This window comes from Petaurus breviceps, unplaced genomic scaffold, assembly GCF_028583685.1.
Source record: "Petaurus breviceps papuanus isolate PSGF00001 unplaced genomic scaffold, PetGlider_PUasm1.0 37, whole genome shotgun sequence".
NCBI lineage: Eukaryota > Metazoa > Chordata > Mammalia > Diprotodontia > Petauridae > Petaurus > Petaurus breviceps.
This window is the reverse complement of record NW_027186296.1, coordinates 21,210,062-21,224,526: the sequence shown is the minus strand read 5'-3', so window position 1 is coordinate 21,224,526 and position 14,465 is coordinate 21,210,062. Positions and strand designations below refer to the sequence as shown.

The window sequence follows — 14,465 nt, the reverse complement described above, 5'->3', positions numbered from 1 at the left end:
ACATGGCCAAATGATATCCCTTGGAAACAGTATCATCAGTAATATACAATCTCCTTCTGGATATTCTGAGGAAAGTTAGTTGTCCTTTATCTAATATGCCAAAGGCCAGGAGTAATGGAATTATAGTTAGAGCAGATTATCCTTATTTCCTCCATTAGTCAGTTCTTAGACTTTCAAAGATGTTTGGAGGACACTATTAAAATGAGCATATAATTTGGCTAAATGGGTATAATGTTGTCAGTCCTCAGTTTTGTAAAGCCAAGAACTAGCAGCTTTTCAGAAGAATGCTACTGTGAACAGCTTTTAAGGTTCTGATTACACAGTATAGTGAACACTGTATTTATTCCATAACAAAGCAAAGCAAAACATTCACAAAAATCAAGGTACAGCATTCACAATATTACAACTTATCACAGATAATCAAAATACAGCATTCGCAACAACTTATCATAAAAAATGACCACATAGTTTCCACTACAGTAGTCACAAAATTTTGAACAAAGAACAATCATTTAGTAACTCAAGCATTCCCAAAATCCTTAATGCAATCACAAAGTACAACAGTCAAAGTTTTCCACTCATGGGGCATACTAGGTTACAAATCAATTGCTTATTTAGTCATAAATCACTAAGTACAATCATTTAGTCAACTAATCATCTTTCATTATTCACTATTCAATCATTAGAAACTACACAGACCTTCCACCCCTAGGTCACTAGTAAATTTACAATTTCTCAGTCAGTACACAGTATCCAAGTAAAGTCTTCTTTTAACTTGACTCTGGGTGGTTTCTCAGATTCCCTGGATCCCCTTCCATGGTCCCAGATCCTACCTGGATTCACCAAACTGTCACCTGGGTTCAAAGGCAGACAGCCTCCAGGTCCTTGTCCAGCTCTCCATGCAGTTCCTGCTCCACATTGGAGCTCACAGTGTTCAGTCCATCTCAAATCCTTCACAGTCTCTGTTCCTGGGAAGACAAGGCTCAGCAAAGCCACAAACAGGTTCAGACAAAGTACCAGCATCACGATCATGCTTCCTCAGTCTTTTTTTTTTATTTAAGCAATTGGGGTTAAGTAACTTGCTCAAGGTTACAAAGCCAGTTATTTCTGGGGGTGGTGCTGAGTATCTGAGCCCGGATTTGATCCAGGTCATTCCGACACTGGAGCCAGTGCTCTTACTCGCTGAGCCACCTGGTTGCCCCTAAGCAATTGGGGTTAAGTAACTTGCTCAAGGTTACATGGCCAGGTGTTTCTGGGTGGGTGCTAAGTGTCTGAGCCCAGGATTCGATCTCCAGGTCTTCTCAACACTGGAGCCAGTGCTCTTACTCGCTGTGCTACCTGGCCGCCCCATGCTTCCTCAGGCTCTGGCTGGCCCTTGGAAATCCTCAGCAGCTCCAGCTGGCCCTCAGACTTATGAGAAGTTTCAGCTGGTTCCCCAAATCAAAACCACTCCATCCAGGTTTTCAAAATCAAAATCATTCCCTCAAACCTGGGAGGGGCTTTTCTCTTCAGCCTCCTCTGCTCCTCTTCAGCCTTCTTGGAGACTGCAGTCTCCAAGAAAATCTGACTCTCCCTCTCTGGGGCTTTTCCTTATATCACACAGCATTAGCTTCCTGTTTCAGCCAACCCATTCCTGTTATGTCAGCAACTGGAGACAGGAGTTCATACCTTCTGTTTCCCCAACAGAGGCTTGATCAGTAACTAAGTGCTAAGTACCTGCTACCTTTGCCAACACAAAGGGGTCTTCAAATTAAAATTATATTACCATTACAAGTTGATAGGTTGAAAAAGAAACTTTAAAGGGAATATCAGGAGAAATTTAAGGAGAGGAAAAGAGACTGGTGGGTAGAAAGGTAAATACTGAAATAGAGAGAATAGAAATATAGGAGAGAGAGAGATGGAGATAGACAATGAGGATAAAATAAATGAGAAGAAAAAAAGAAATTATGTGGAACTATAAGAAAGTGTCTAAGGGTGGAAAAAATTGAGAATCTGAATGATGAGAGGTACAGGTAGGGGGGAGTCGAAACAATGCAAAGGAAATGCCAAATTTGAAGCTAATCAAGTCAATGCCATTTTGGAACCTCCTTATGGAAAGAGAGGCCCAGTGTCTCAGAGGCAGCATAATGTTTCAAACAAATACAAAGGGCTTTAGCTCTAGCTATTATTATTTGTGGTATAATAAATGTGATGTTTAAATGAGGTCATCTGTAGCAATTAAAAGCCTAAGTCTTTCTGCATCCTTTACTTCTCAGACTTCTAAGGACCATTGCATTTGGTCCAGAGGCCTTACATTTAGCTACCCACAAAAGTATTCATCTCCTTACCCACAATAAATAAATATATATATATATATATATTATTTATTACACAATAAATAAAACTTATTCCTTGATAATTTCTCCAGTTGTGGCAACATGATTTATGACTCTATCCCGAAGGTAATGAATGATTATATTAGCTGCTTATTGCCCATTCCCTTGCACCTGTTATGCCCCATTCTAAAATAAGGAGAATTAAATAAACATCCATGATACAGATTCTGGTCTTTCCACATCATCAACAAAGGTTGAAAAGGCCGTAATCAAATTCCAGAACAATTTTTAACTGGAGAGACAGAATGAGGTGCACTTTAAAAGCTAATGCAAGAAAGGCTTTCCCTTCCCTCTCCCCATATTTCCCTCTCCCTTTCCCCTTCCCCTTCCCATCATAGTGCCATGGTTGAATGGGGTAGGTTGGAATCCTCAGCTTTGTTGTAATTCTGTCCTTGGGAGCATCATAATAACAAGTGAATGACTTGTGATAATGCCATTCATGACCATTGAGTTATGCTCAGATTGTTCTCTAATATATCATGTTAGGGGCAGCTGGTTGACTCAGTGGATAGAGTCCTGGGTCTGGAGTTGAGAAGACTCATCTTCCTTAGTTTAAATCTGGACTCAGACACTTACCAGCTGTTTGACCCTGGGCAAGTCACTTAGTGCTGTTTGCCTCAATTTCCTCATCTGCAAAATGAGCTGGAGAAGGAAATAACAAATAACTCCAGTATCTTTGCCAAGAAAACCACAAATGGGGTCATGAAGAGTAGGATGTGACTGAAATGACCAAACAAGAACAATATCACATTGGAACAAATTTGTGGTTTCAAAACAATCATTATAGCAGAACTGTTTGTTATCTGGGTATTAAGTACTGTAGCATATGTATCAGTATTTTCTTTTATTCATTCCACCAGTTTACCAACATTGGAGTGACCTAATATAAAAACACTACTAGACTTTATGGAACACAAATAATATGAATTTTTAAAAGTGTTGACACATTGATCAATTAACCAACAAGTAGTGACTGACTGCTTAACATTCCCATACTACCAGGTTTGATGGTACATGCCTGTGATCTTTTTTTTCTGGGAAGGTTGGGGATGGTGGGTTGCTTGAGCTCTGGAGTTCTGATACTAATAATAATCCTATACTGATACTAATAATTAATACTAATAAGCTGGTACTAAGTTCAGCATCAAAATGGTGAGCCCTCAGATGAGGGAGCCACCAGACTGCCTAAGTAGGAAAGAAACAGCCATTATCAGAAAAAGAATCAGATAAAAGCTACTGTGCTGACCAGTAGTGGGATGGGATACTTGAGTAGCCATTGTACTTCAAGCCTGAGGGAGATAGGAAGAGCCAATTTAAAGCAAACAAACAAAAACATAACCAGTACTGTTCTAAGTGGATATTGTTGTTGGGTCATTTTCAGTTGTGTGCAACTCATTATGACCTCATTTGGAGTTTTCTTGGCAAAGATACTGGAGTAGTTTGCCATTTCTTTCTCCAGCTCATTTTTACATACGGGGAAACTGAGGCAAAAGGGGTTAAGTGACTTGACCTAAGTTCATAGGGAGATACAAAGATTAGAACATCCCACGAAAGTATTAATTCTCTGCCTTCTAGAAGCTTGGTCAGCATCATTTTATGCATTGGAACATAGTTTAAGAATTATGGAGAAAATAGCTAACTTGGTGTAATCTTTCTGAAGAAAGGCATCAAGCTTGATCATGATCTGAAAGGGCAAAGTTCCAGAAAGGAATAAACCAAGAAATTTCTTTAGGTGCAAAGCATTTCATAGTCTTTATCCATATGCAATACAGTAATCCCTTCCATATCATGACTTTCCCATTCTGGTTTCAATATATTATGGGTCAGCATAAGAAATTAAATGGGAATTTGGGGGGAGTTTTGTGGAAGCTGAAAATGACATGTGGAGGCCAGCAGACAAAGTTTAGAAACTCAGAAATGCATAAAATACATGCATAGTATTGTTATAGTATCAACCCAAATTTTACAATCAGGTACTGTAAATTCTTCCCATAAAAGAAAAAAATGTGGAAGAGATAACTGTACTGTCTCTTAGTGCTCTAGTCTCTTCAGACTCTGTCAAGAATAGTATCTTTGAGCCTGAAGGATAATGGTTCAGACAGGAACTCCAGAACCTTATCATTAAAAAAATTTTTAACCTTTATTGTTAGGAACAAGATTATCCTGTTGATCCAGAAACTCTTCCTCCATTACGAAATCCTGATATACTTGTAGGAGAGAATGACCTCACAGCGCTTAGTTATCTCCATGAACCTGCCGTCCTCCACAATCTCAAAATACGTTTTGCTGAATCAAAACTTATTTATACATACAGTGGTAAGTAAAAAGATATTTATAAATAAAAATTCTAGAAATAAAAATATAGCGATCGCTGACTATAGCATGATTAGAATATCTTTTATTTTTATTGTTATTTTTTGCTTTCACATTACCTTAATTTCCCAATATATTCTTCCCCATAGAAAGCCATCCCTGGTGACAAAGTATACAAGAGAAAGGGAAGGGATGAAGAAATTTAGCAAAACAATGCAACACATTAACCAAGTCTGATAGCATAAGTCAATGTTGTAGACCCTCATCCCTGTAAAGAACATAGGGAGGAGAGTGTATTTTCTCCTCTTTTCCAGGGCCAATTTTGATCACTATAATTATATAGAGCCCAGTTTCATTTTTTCATTTTTCCATTTCCATTGTCTATATTGTTTTCCTGGTTCTGTTTACTTCACTCTGCATCGGTTCATATAAGTCTTCCTTTGTTTTTATGAATTTATCATATTCAGCATTCCTTAAAGCAGTGTAATATTCCATGACAGCTACATGCCACAATTTGTTTAGCCATTTCCCAAAATGATGAGCATCTAATTTATTTTCAGTTTTTTGCTACTACAAAAAGTGTTGCTTTGAATGTTTTCCAGCATATGGGACCTTTCTGTCTTTGACCTCCTTGGGGTATGCCTTGCTATGTAGACACTCAGGGTCAGGTAGTATGAACATTTTAGTCACTTTTAAAAATTCTAAAATGCTTTCCAGAATGGCTAATCCAATTTACAGTACTATTGAAAGTCTTTTATTGCCCCGGTCTTCCCACAGCCTGTCCAACATTAACTATTTCTATCTGTTGTCATCTTTGTGACAAGCTAGAATTCTGAGTGGCCCTGGGTAATTAGGGGAAGTACTGTTTTATATCTAGGAGGACAATATAAAATGGAGTCCTTTACACAGTTAGAAGTGCATCTTAACAGTTTATGTTGACAACTCTAGCTACCTTTAGATATTAAGTCATCAGTAGGTTAAATAAGGATAAATACAGGGGTTGATAAAATTATTTGGTGTATGCATTGCATTTCTGGATTCATTAGTATTTCTAGCAATGTCTGTCTACACACATTCCTTTCTTCCCCCGAGAGGGGATCTACTTTGTTCAGATTGCATCATAGGATTCATTATATAGTTTTGGGTTGTTATTGTCATTGTTAGTCAAAGTATCTAAGAGAATGGGACAGCTAAGTGACACAGTGGATAAGAATGTTGGATCTGGAGTCAGGAAGACCTGAATTCAAACCCAGTCTCAGACACTTACTAACTGTGTGACATTGGGCAAGTCACTTAACCTTGTTTGCCTCAGTTTCCTCCTTTGTAAAATAAATTGGAAAAGGAAATAGTAAACCACTCCAGCATCTTTGCCAGCAACACTAGATAATCATCCTCTGAATAATTAAATGTTGGAGATAGGCATAGGGAATGGACCTGTGATTTCATTAGCAGAGGAAACCCCTAGATCAGGAAATTTCCTCTACCAGGGTAGGCTGGCACCTTCTCTGCAATTTATAGTATCTCTGGTCACCTCTCCAAATTGCTTAGAGCACTGTAGGCTGTGGATTGTTCAGGGTCACAAAGCCTGCCACCAATGTGTCAGAGGTAAGACAAAAAAGTTGACTTTATTAAATTAACAAGAAAAAATATACATTATATAACCCTTTTCCCAAAAAAACCTTTTTTTCTGGTTGGCATCACACTATCAGTAAAATACTAAAATTATAACATTAAACATATAAAAGATTCACCTTAGGAAATACTTTTCAGGTTTGGTGAGGAACAAATAAATTAATGTTTATAAGGACCTTCTAAAATTTAGAAGTAGCTTACAAATGCAAAATATTATTGCTTTAATTTTTTTTTAAATCAAGCATTATTTGTTCTCTCCCTTCCATCTACTTCACTCTCCCAGCTGGAGGTGGGAGAGAAAAAATGCAAAACCTTTGTTAAAAAAACCTGTAATTATTTATAAGTCAAGCAAAACAAATCCCACATTTGTTGTTGTTGAGCCATTTCAGTCATGCCTGACTCTTCCTGACCCCATTTGGGGTTTTCTTAGCAAAGATACTGGAGTGGTTTACCATTTCCTTCTCTAGCTCATTTTATAGATGAGGAAACTGAGGCAAACAGGGTCCAATAGTTAGTAAGTATCTGAGGGCAGCTTTGAACTTAGGAGGATAAATCTTCCTGACTTTAGGCCCAGCACTCTATCCACTGCCCCCCCACCTGCCAAATGCCATGTTAGTCACATCCAAATATGTGTGTGTGTATAAATTATAATTATATCATTATACCTATCTATCTTATTCTGCCCTCTCTGTCAGGTACTGGTTAGCAATCTTTATCATTGGTCCTTTGGAATTATGATTGATTGTTGTATTGGTCAGATTTCTTTCATCTTTCAAAATTGTTCATTTTATTTGAAAATTACTGCTATGGTCTTTGGGTTTAGCAAACAGAAGACTACAGGTTTCTTTGCTTTGGTATTTAGTAATCTGTTTCACTCATCTATGTCTCTTTTTTTAACCAGTAACAAGTGCTTTGGAAATTATGGCTTTTTAGGACAGTTTGGTGAATGAACTTATGTTTGCCTCCAAAATTCCAGGATCTCTTGTATTGTGCTGAGTTCCAGGTATGCAGCCCACAGTGCTTCAAAGACCTGGCATGTTAAAGATGGCAGAATCATGTTTTTATATTATCTTCCTCGTTAGATTGTGAGCTGCTTGAGGGCAAGACTTATTTTCACCTTTCTTTGTGTCCCTAGCACTTAGAATAGCACCTGGTATATATAACCATTTATTCAATGCTTGTTGATTTGACTTGGTGTGGGGTTAATTAGATGTAAAAACTTCCCTGTCCATTAATAGGCCTCACATGGAACCCTGATGCAGAGCCAATTAGCTTCTTTCCACACCTTTCCAATTAAGTAGATTTCCAAGTTTCTTGGTATTAAGCCAATCATGTCCTTGTTTGGAAACCATATATATTGCATTGCTTGGAGGGAGAGATCGGGTGGGAGAGAGAAGTGGGAGGAAGTTGCCTAGGGGAACTTGCTTGTGGGGAGGCTTAACAGAGACAACTCTTAAGATGTCCTTGCTCCCTGGATTGGTGAATCTCACCTTTTGGTACTCTAATAGTGATTATTAAAATACATATTTTAATTTAGTCCTGGATGAAGATATATGTTTGTATATTCATAGCAGCTCCTATGGTTATTGCAGTGGCTACTGATGCCCCCATAATCTCTTATCATCATATCCCCCTCATTTTGACACTGTTCTGAGACTCTTACATACATCTTGAATTTCTTTCTTCAGGAATTATTTTGGTTGCCATGAACCCTTACAAAGAGTTGCCAATCTATGGAAATGCTATCATCCATGCTTATAGTGGGCAGAACATGGGAGATATGGATCCACATATATTTGCCGTAGCAGAAGAAGCATATAAACAAATGTCCAGGTATCTTTTCTCTTAACTTTGCACTTCCTGTCATTTATCCTTACTCTCTCTGTTCTTCTCACACTACTCATAATTTTGGAGAGAAATTTTGTATTGGTCTGACTAAAAATCAAACTTGGCAAATTTTTAGAATTCCAGACCACATGGTGGCATTTTTAGGACATCCTGAGTTTTTGAACATACTATCAGAATGCCCCAGTCCAACCATACACTTATGGTCTACTTTGGAACAAGCTGTTTGTTAGTATCCTGGATTACTTAACAAGGTTTCCTGAGTGGATTCCTGTGGAGTTTTTTTTTTTTTAATTCCTTCTCTCATTTCCCATACTATTTTTTTGTGCCCCACAATTTTCTTTCTCCTCCCTATCATTTTGCTCTCATGCATAATGACTATCATACCTTAAATTTATTAAAAATATTATTCATCTAAAAGCCCAGCACAAATAGAAATTTTCTAGTTCATTAATAATGAATGTTTTTTAGTCATTTTTCTTTTTTTTGCTTTTTGGAGGGGCAATTGGGGTTGACTTGCCCAAGGTCATATGGCTAGTAAGTGTTAAGTGTCTGAAGCCAGATTTGAACCCAGGTCCTCCTGATTCCAGGGCCAGTGCTCTATTCACTGTGCCACCTAGCCTCCCCCATTTTTATTTTTTTTTAAGCAATCGGGGTTAAGTAACTTGCTCAAGGTTACATGGCCAGATATTTCTGGGTGTGGTGCTGAGCATCTGAGTCCGAATTTGATCCAGGTCATCCTGACACTGGAGCCGGTGCTCTTACTCGCTGAGCCACCTGGCCGGCCCTTAATCATAATATTTCACTTATCTGGCAGATGCTGCCACTGTTGTGCACCTGGGTACAGGCCAGTGGAGTATTCAATGGCACAAAGTCAAAGACTTATCTGACTAAGGGGGAGGGTGACCACAAACCACTTCTGAAGGGTTTTGGGGGCATGCTTGTTAATCAGTTAACAGGTTCGCTGGCTAGGTGCTAGGCACCATGTTGGCATATAGTATTTACTACCTTTACAGTTTTTAAGGGCATAACTTGAAGATCATCTTAGCTAAGAGGACATCTAGGTTTGTAGTATAATAGAGCATTAGCGCTAGAAGGGAATCTTAGAAATGATCTAGTCCAAGGTTTCTTAACCATTTTTATGTCATGGATGCCTTTGGCAGTCTGGTGAAGCCCATCAACACTTTCTTGGAAGAATGCTTTTAAATGCATACAATTAAGTACATAGGATTGCAAAGGAAGCCAAATTATACTGACACATTTACCAAATTTTTAAAAAGTTAATTGACCCCATATTAAGAACTCCTAGTCCAACCTGCTTAGTTTACAGATGAGTAAATTGAGACCGAGAGGTGAAATAACGACCAAAGTAACACAACTACTTAACTAAGCCTCTTTTAAATCTCTCAATGTTTACTTAGTCTAATCCTCTTCCCACTACAACATACCGTCTCTCTTACCAGCCCAGGTGTAGAGGACACCCTGGGATTCCTAACCAAACCAGAGTCTCTCACCAACACATTCCTATCTCAGAAACCTTGGGAAAGTCCTGACCTCCTTCCCCCTACTCCCCCCAAAAGTATCTCCAGGACTAAGATATTGTTCATATCAAGAAAGGCAAATGAGCACCTTGCTAAAAGCAGCCTGATAGAGACCAAGCTTCCTGGCTTTTTTTATGTCGTTTCCTTTTGTAAGTGGTTTAACTCTTTCTTCTAGAAAATTCGAGGAAGTAGTTTTGTTCCACACAAACATATGTATTTCATTGATTTACAAATGTAAAAAAAACTTTACCAAACCCAAAACCATAGTCATATACTGAGTCTAGTCAGAATATTATATGGTAACTTTCCATTGGCAAGATGTTTAAGAGGAATTTTGTTCCCTCATAGCTACCAGGGTCCTGGAATAGAACATTACACTGAGATAAAGGATACTTGTTTTTCTTCATATTTTAAAACATTTCTTTTTAATTTAGAAACATTGAACATCTATGTCTTACATACACACACAGAGAAATGAACAGTAAAGCAAAATAATCCTATGTCACATTGCCAGTGGATACAGGACTAGGATTTGCTAACAAACATACCAGAATATTATAGTAATATAATATGGCTGTTGTTCTCTCATGTCTGACTTTTCATGACCCCATTTTTAGTTTCTTTTGCAGACATGCTAGAATGTTTTACCATTTCCTTCTCCAGGTCATTTTACATATGAGTAAACTGAGGCAAACAGGGTTAACTGTGACTTGCCCAGGGTCACACAGCTAGTAAGTCTGATGCTGGATTTGAACTTAGGTCTTCCAGGGGTCATAATGGATAGATCACCAGGCCTGAAGTTAGGAAGACTCGTTTTCCTGAGTTCAAGCCTGACTTCAGACACTTACCAGCTGTGTACAGGCTCTGGGTAAATCACTTAATCCTATTTGCCTCACTGTCCTTATTTGTAAAATGACCTGGAGAAGGACATGGCAAACTACTCCCAGTATCTCTGACAAGAAAGCCCTAGATGGCGTCACAAAAAGTTGGACACAACTGAACAGCAACAAAATGTTTAAACGTTTTGTTGATACTGTTTATTTCCTTCCTTCCTTCCTTCCTTCCTTCCTTCCTTCCTTCCTTCCTTCCTTCCTTCCTTCCTTCCTTCCTTCCTTCCTTCCTTCCTTCCTTCCTTCCTTCCTTCCTTCCTTCTTAATACTATCCACCAACTCACTCCTTGGATCACACTAAATAGATGCCCTCCCTTGTAACAAATCATTCTAGTCAAGGAAAACAGATTCACACATTGGCTGTCATGGACAAGTTCACAAGAAGGGAACTTTGGGGGGGGGGGTAAATGTTATTTTTGGACATGCTGAGTCTAAGATGTCTATGAGAGAACTAATTGGAGATCTCAAATAGGCAGCTGGAGATGCCAGACAAGGTCAAGAGAGAGGTTTGGGTTGGATAAATAAATCTGAGAATCATCTGCATAGAGAGAACAGTTTAATCCATGGGAGCTGATGAGGTCACTAAGTGAAATGGTATAGAGGGAGGAGAGTGATCTTTGAAGCAAGACACCCAAGCACAGCATTAGTAAGGTTTCAGTGTAGGTTTCTAATGGCCTGAAAGATTTGATTCCCTTTCCAGAGCAGCTTGTTAATATTCTAGGAATGATATTGTTACCCAGCAACTATGTCTGAAAGAAGGTTGTTCCAAAGTAATACTGTGCTTTCATCCTTTTGCTCTAGAAACAACAAGAATCAGTCAATAATTGTGAGTGGAGAGTCAGGCGCTGGAAAGACAGTATCAGCTCGATATGCTATGAGATACTTTGCTACAGTCAGCAAATCAAGCAGTAATGCCCATGTAGAAGATAAAGTGCTGGCTTCTAATCCCATAACTGAGGTAAGCAATGATGGGATCGGAAAGAAGTTGGTTCATTACAGAAGAGGTTGATAATAATCCCAATCTCATCTCAACCTGGACAATCAGTGGGCTACCAATTCTGTGCCCCCTCAAGCCACGCTGTGACAGTAATCATCGACCCCATTCCCACTTCCCAATTGCCTCAGTGACTTCAATGTCCAAGCCCTGCCCTCCTCAAATTCTGGAGATCTTGAGAATCAGGGACGTGAAAAGTAGATACAGATCCTCCTCTTGAAAATATAAAAGTACAGGGACTCTCTTACTGTCATAACAATGATATTAACTTAGAAGCTGAAGCATATCTTTAGAAATTGGGAAGATCCTTCCATCTGCTTTGATTTACTCAATTTAAGATTATTAAATTCAGGCTTTAATGTAGAAAATTGGATAATTCTATTCATTCTCTGACTACAGAAAGGAAGGAAGGGAGGAAGGAAGAAAGAAAGAGAGAAAGAAAAGACCAGAAAGCCATTATCAATACTTTACAAATGAATAATGTCAGGGATTTGATTCTTAACTAGAAATGAGTTTGGAAATATCATCAATGAAACTCAAATGAAAGAAATTAAATCAGTTTATATTATAGTTCTGTATGAACCCAAGTTTTCTCGCTCTCAAATCTAAAGAAGCTAGGGGGTGCAGTGGATAGAGCACTGGGTCTGGAGTCAATAAGATCCAAGTTTGAATTTGACCTTTGATGCTAGCTAGGTAACCATGATCAAGACACTAAAAAAAACCCCCAAAAACCTGCCTGCCTCAGTTTCCCTGTCTGTAAAATGGGGGTTATAATAGCACCTACCTCCCAGGGTTATTATGAGGCTTAAATGAAATAATAATTGTAAAGCACTTAGCACAATGCATGGCACATAGTAAGTGATATATAAATGTTAGCTGCCATTGTAATTATTTTTTTAAGTCAGAAAGATAGGTGCATGTCCAGCTTCATCCATAGGCTAAATAGGGAGATGTCATGGCTAGGTGATGTCATTTGAAAGCTTGAGGCAAATTTCCCTATCTTCTTCTGTACACATACTTATCACAGTGTTGGAAAATTTCACCACTAGTAAAAGCTTTTCCCTTTTGAAAAATTCCTGACTAAAATGCAAGTATCAGTGAGGGCTGGAAGGGGAATGACAGGTCCTTAAGCTATTAAAAGCAACCACCATAGACACAGCAGGAATAGGATACTGGGTTAGTTCTTAGGAAGAGCAAGGTAGAGAAGAGCGAGCCCTGGACACTTGGAGGCAGAGGACCTGGATTCAAATTCAGTTTCTGGAACTTACTGTTTGTGTAACTCCACACACACACACCCTCCATAAGTAACTCCATACCACCACCCATGCATTTCTTCACTCCTCTGTGGCCCAGCCTCCTCATCTATAATTTGAGGATAGGGCCAAAAGATGGGTATGTTTTGCAAACCATGCTTTATAATCCATAAAATGTTATCTAGATCAAAATTGTGTGAACAAGGCTAAGTAACAATTGTACTCAAATAAGTTTAAGTTAATAATAAAACAGGTATCACAAGGTAGTATACAATGCATTTTCCCAATGATTGTCACAGATAGTTTTATAGGAGTTCAGAAGAGGGAAACATTGCTTCAGGATGGGTGGTCAGCGAAAACTTCTCAGGAAAGGTGAGATTTGGATAGAACGTTCTGGGGAAGGGAAGGGATGTTCTGGATTGGGACTACTGAGGCAGAAAAAACTGGGGCATTTGAGTAATAATGTGGGTTAGCCTGTTGACTACTGTATAAGGTTTATGTAAGGGAATATATGGATATGAAAGGTTTGAATGATAAGCTGGGGTCAGGTCCCAAAAGGTTTGAATGCCAGTCTAAGGAACTCAAATTTTATTCTGTAGGCAAAGGAAAGTGCTCATCACTCTTAGTTCCTGCAGTCAGAATTCCTTCTGTTTGGTAAGCCCAGTCCCTTTGTCTAGGGTCTGTGTTTTTACCAAGAACTGCACTAATGATCTTGATCCAAAATTTCTTTTTATCTCAAAACTGTCTTTTGTAGGCTGTTGGAAATGCCAAGACCACCCGAAATGATAACAGCAGTCGGTTTGGAAAGTATACGGAAATCAGCTTTGATAAAAGGAATCAAATTATAGGAGCCAACATGAGAACTTATCTTTTGGAGAAATCCAGAGTTGTCTTTCAAGTAAGGAAAAGAACTTCAATTAACCCTCATTCTTTTCAACTGTTCTTATTTACTTAATGATTAGGGAGAGACTTGCATCATTCACTGGCAGGCATAATACAGCTTCGCAATCTTTTATCTGTAGTAACAGAGCTTTTTTATTGTCCATATGGGATAGTTGGCAAATAGATGAAATTTCAATGGATATAGACCCTTAAAAATGTCATTATTTCCTAGTTTCATCATTTGTATATTCCTATATTGTTTTAAGATCATATTTTTGTTGTGTCAGGGGAAAAAAAACCTGAAAAAAACCCACCATTATGTTTTTCGTCTCAATACTGAGGTTAGGAATGAGATTTACATTCAACCCTGGGGATGAGGTAATATTTTTATATATACAAAAGTATTTTAGCCAACATAAGTGGAGGAAATATTTAGGTTTGGGAAGGTAATAAATTAATCAAGTCTCAACAAGTGTAGGTCATGTTATTTCCATTTCACACAATCCTATCCTTTAAAAATAACAAGTCTTTTTCCTTTAAAAGTCCTTTATCTCAGACTGTCCAGTTGTTATGTCTCTGTCTTTGTTGGAGAAAGGACTCATTTTTAAGGGGGACTGCTGGGAAACTGACTTCACATAGACAAATAGTTCATAGCTTAATTGCTTTTAGAAAAGGCTCCTGGGAAACACAGATAAATATGAATGTTTGACCATGATCCTAGAGTGCCAAAATCCATTTGA

The 14,465-nt window shown here is 38.3% G+C and overlaps 1 protein-coding gene across 1 annotated transcript in view; it reads left to right on the top strand.

Annotated features, from left to right (window-relative positions):
- MYO5C (myosin VC) overlaps positions 1-14,465 on the top strand; it is a 153,261-nt gene that overhangs the window by 32,036 nt on the left and 106,760 nt on the right. Inside the window, exons 3-6 of the mRNA XM_069098065.1 lie at positions 4,526-4,691; positions 8,009-8,153; positions 11,398-11,554; positions 13,598-13,741. Coding sequence (XP_068954166.1) covers positions 4,526-4,691; positions 8,009-8,153; positions 11,398-11,554; positions 13,598-13,741 — 612 coding nt within the window. The remainder of the gene's footprint in view (positions 1-4,525; positions 4,692-8,008; positions 8,154-11,397; positions 11,555-13,597; positions 13,742-14,465) is intronic.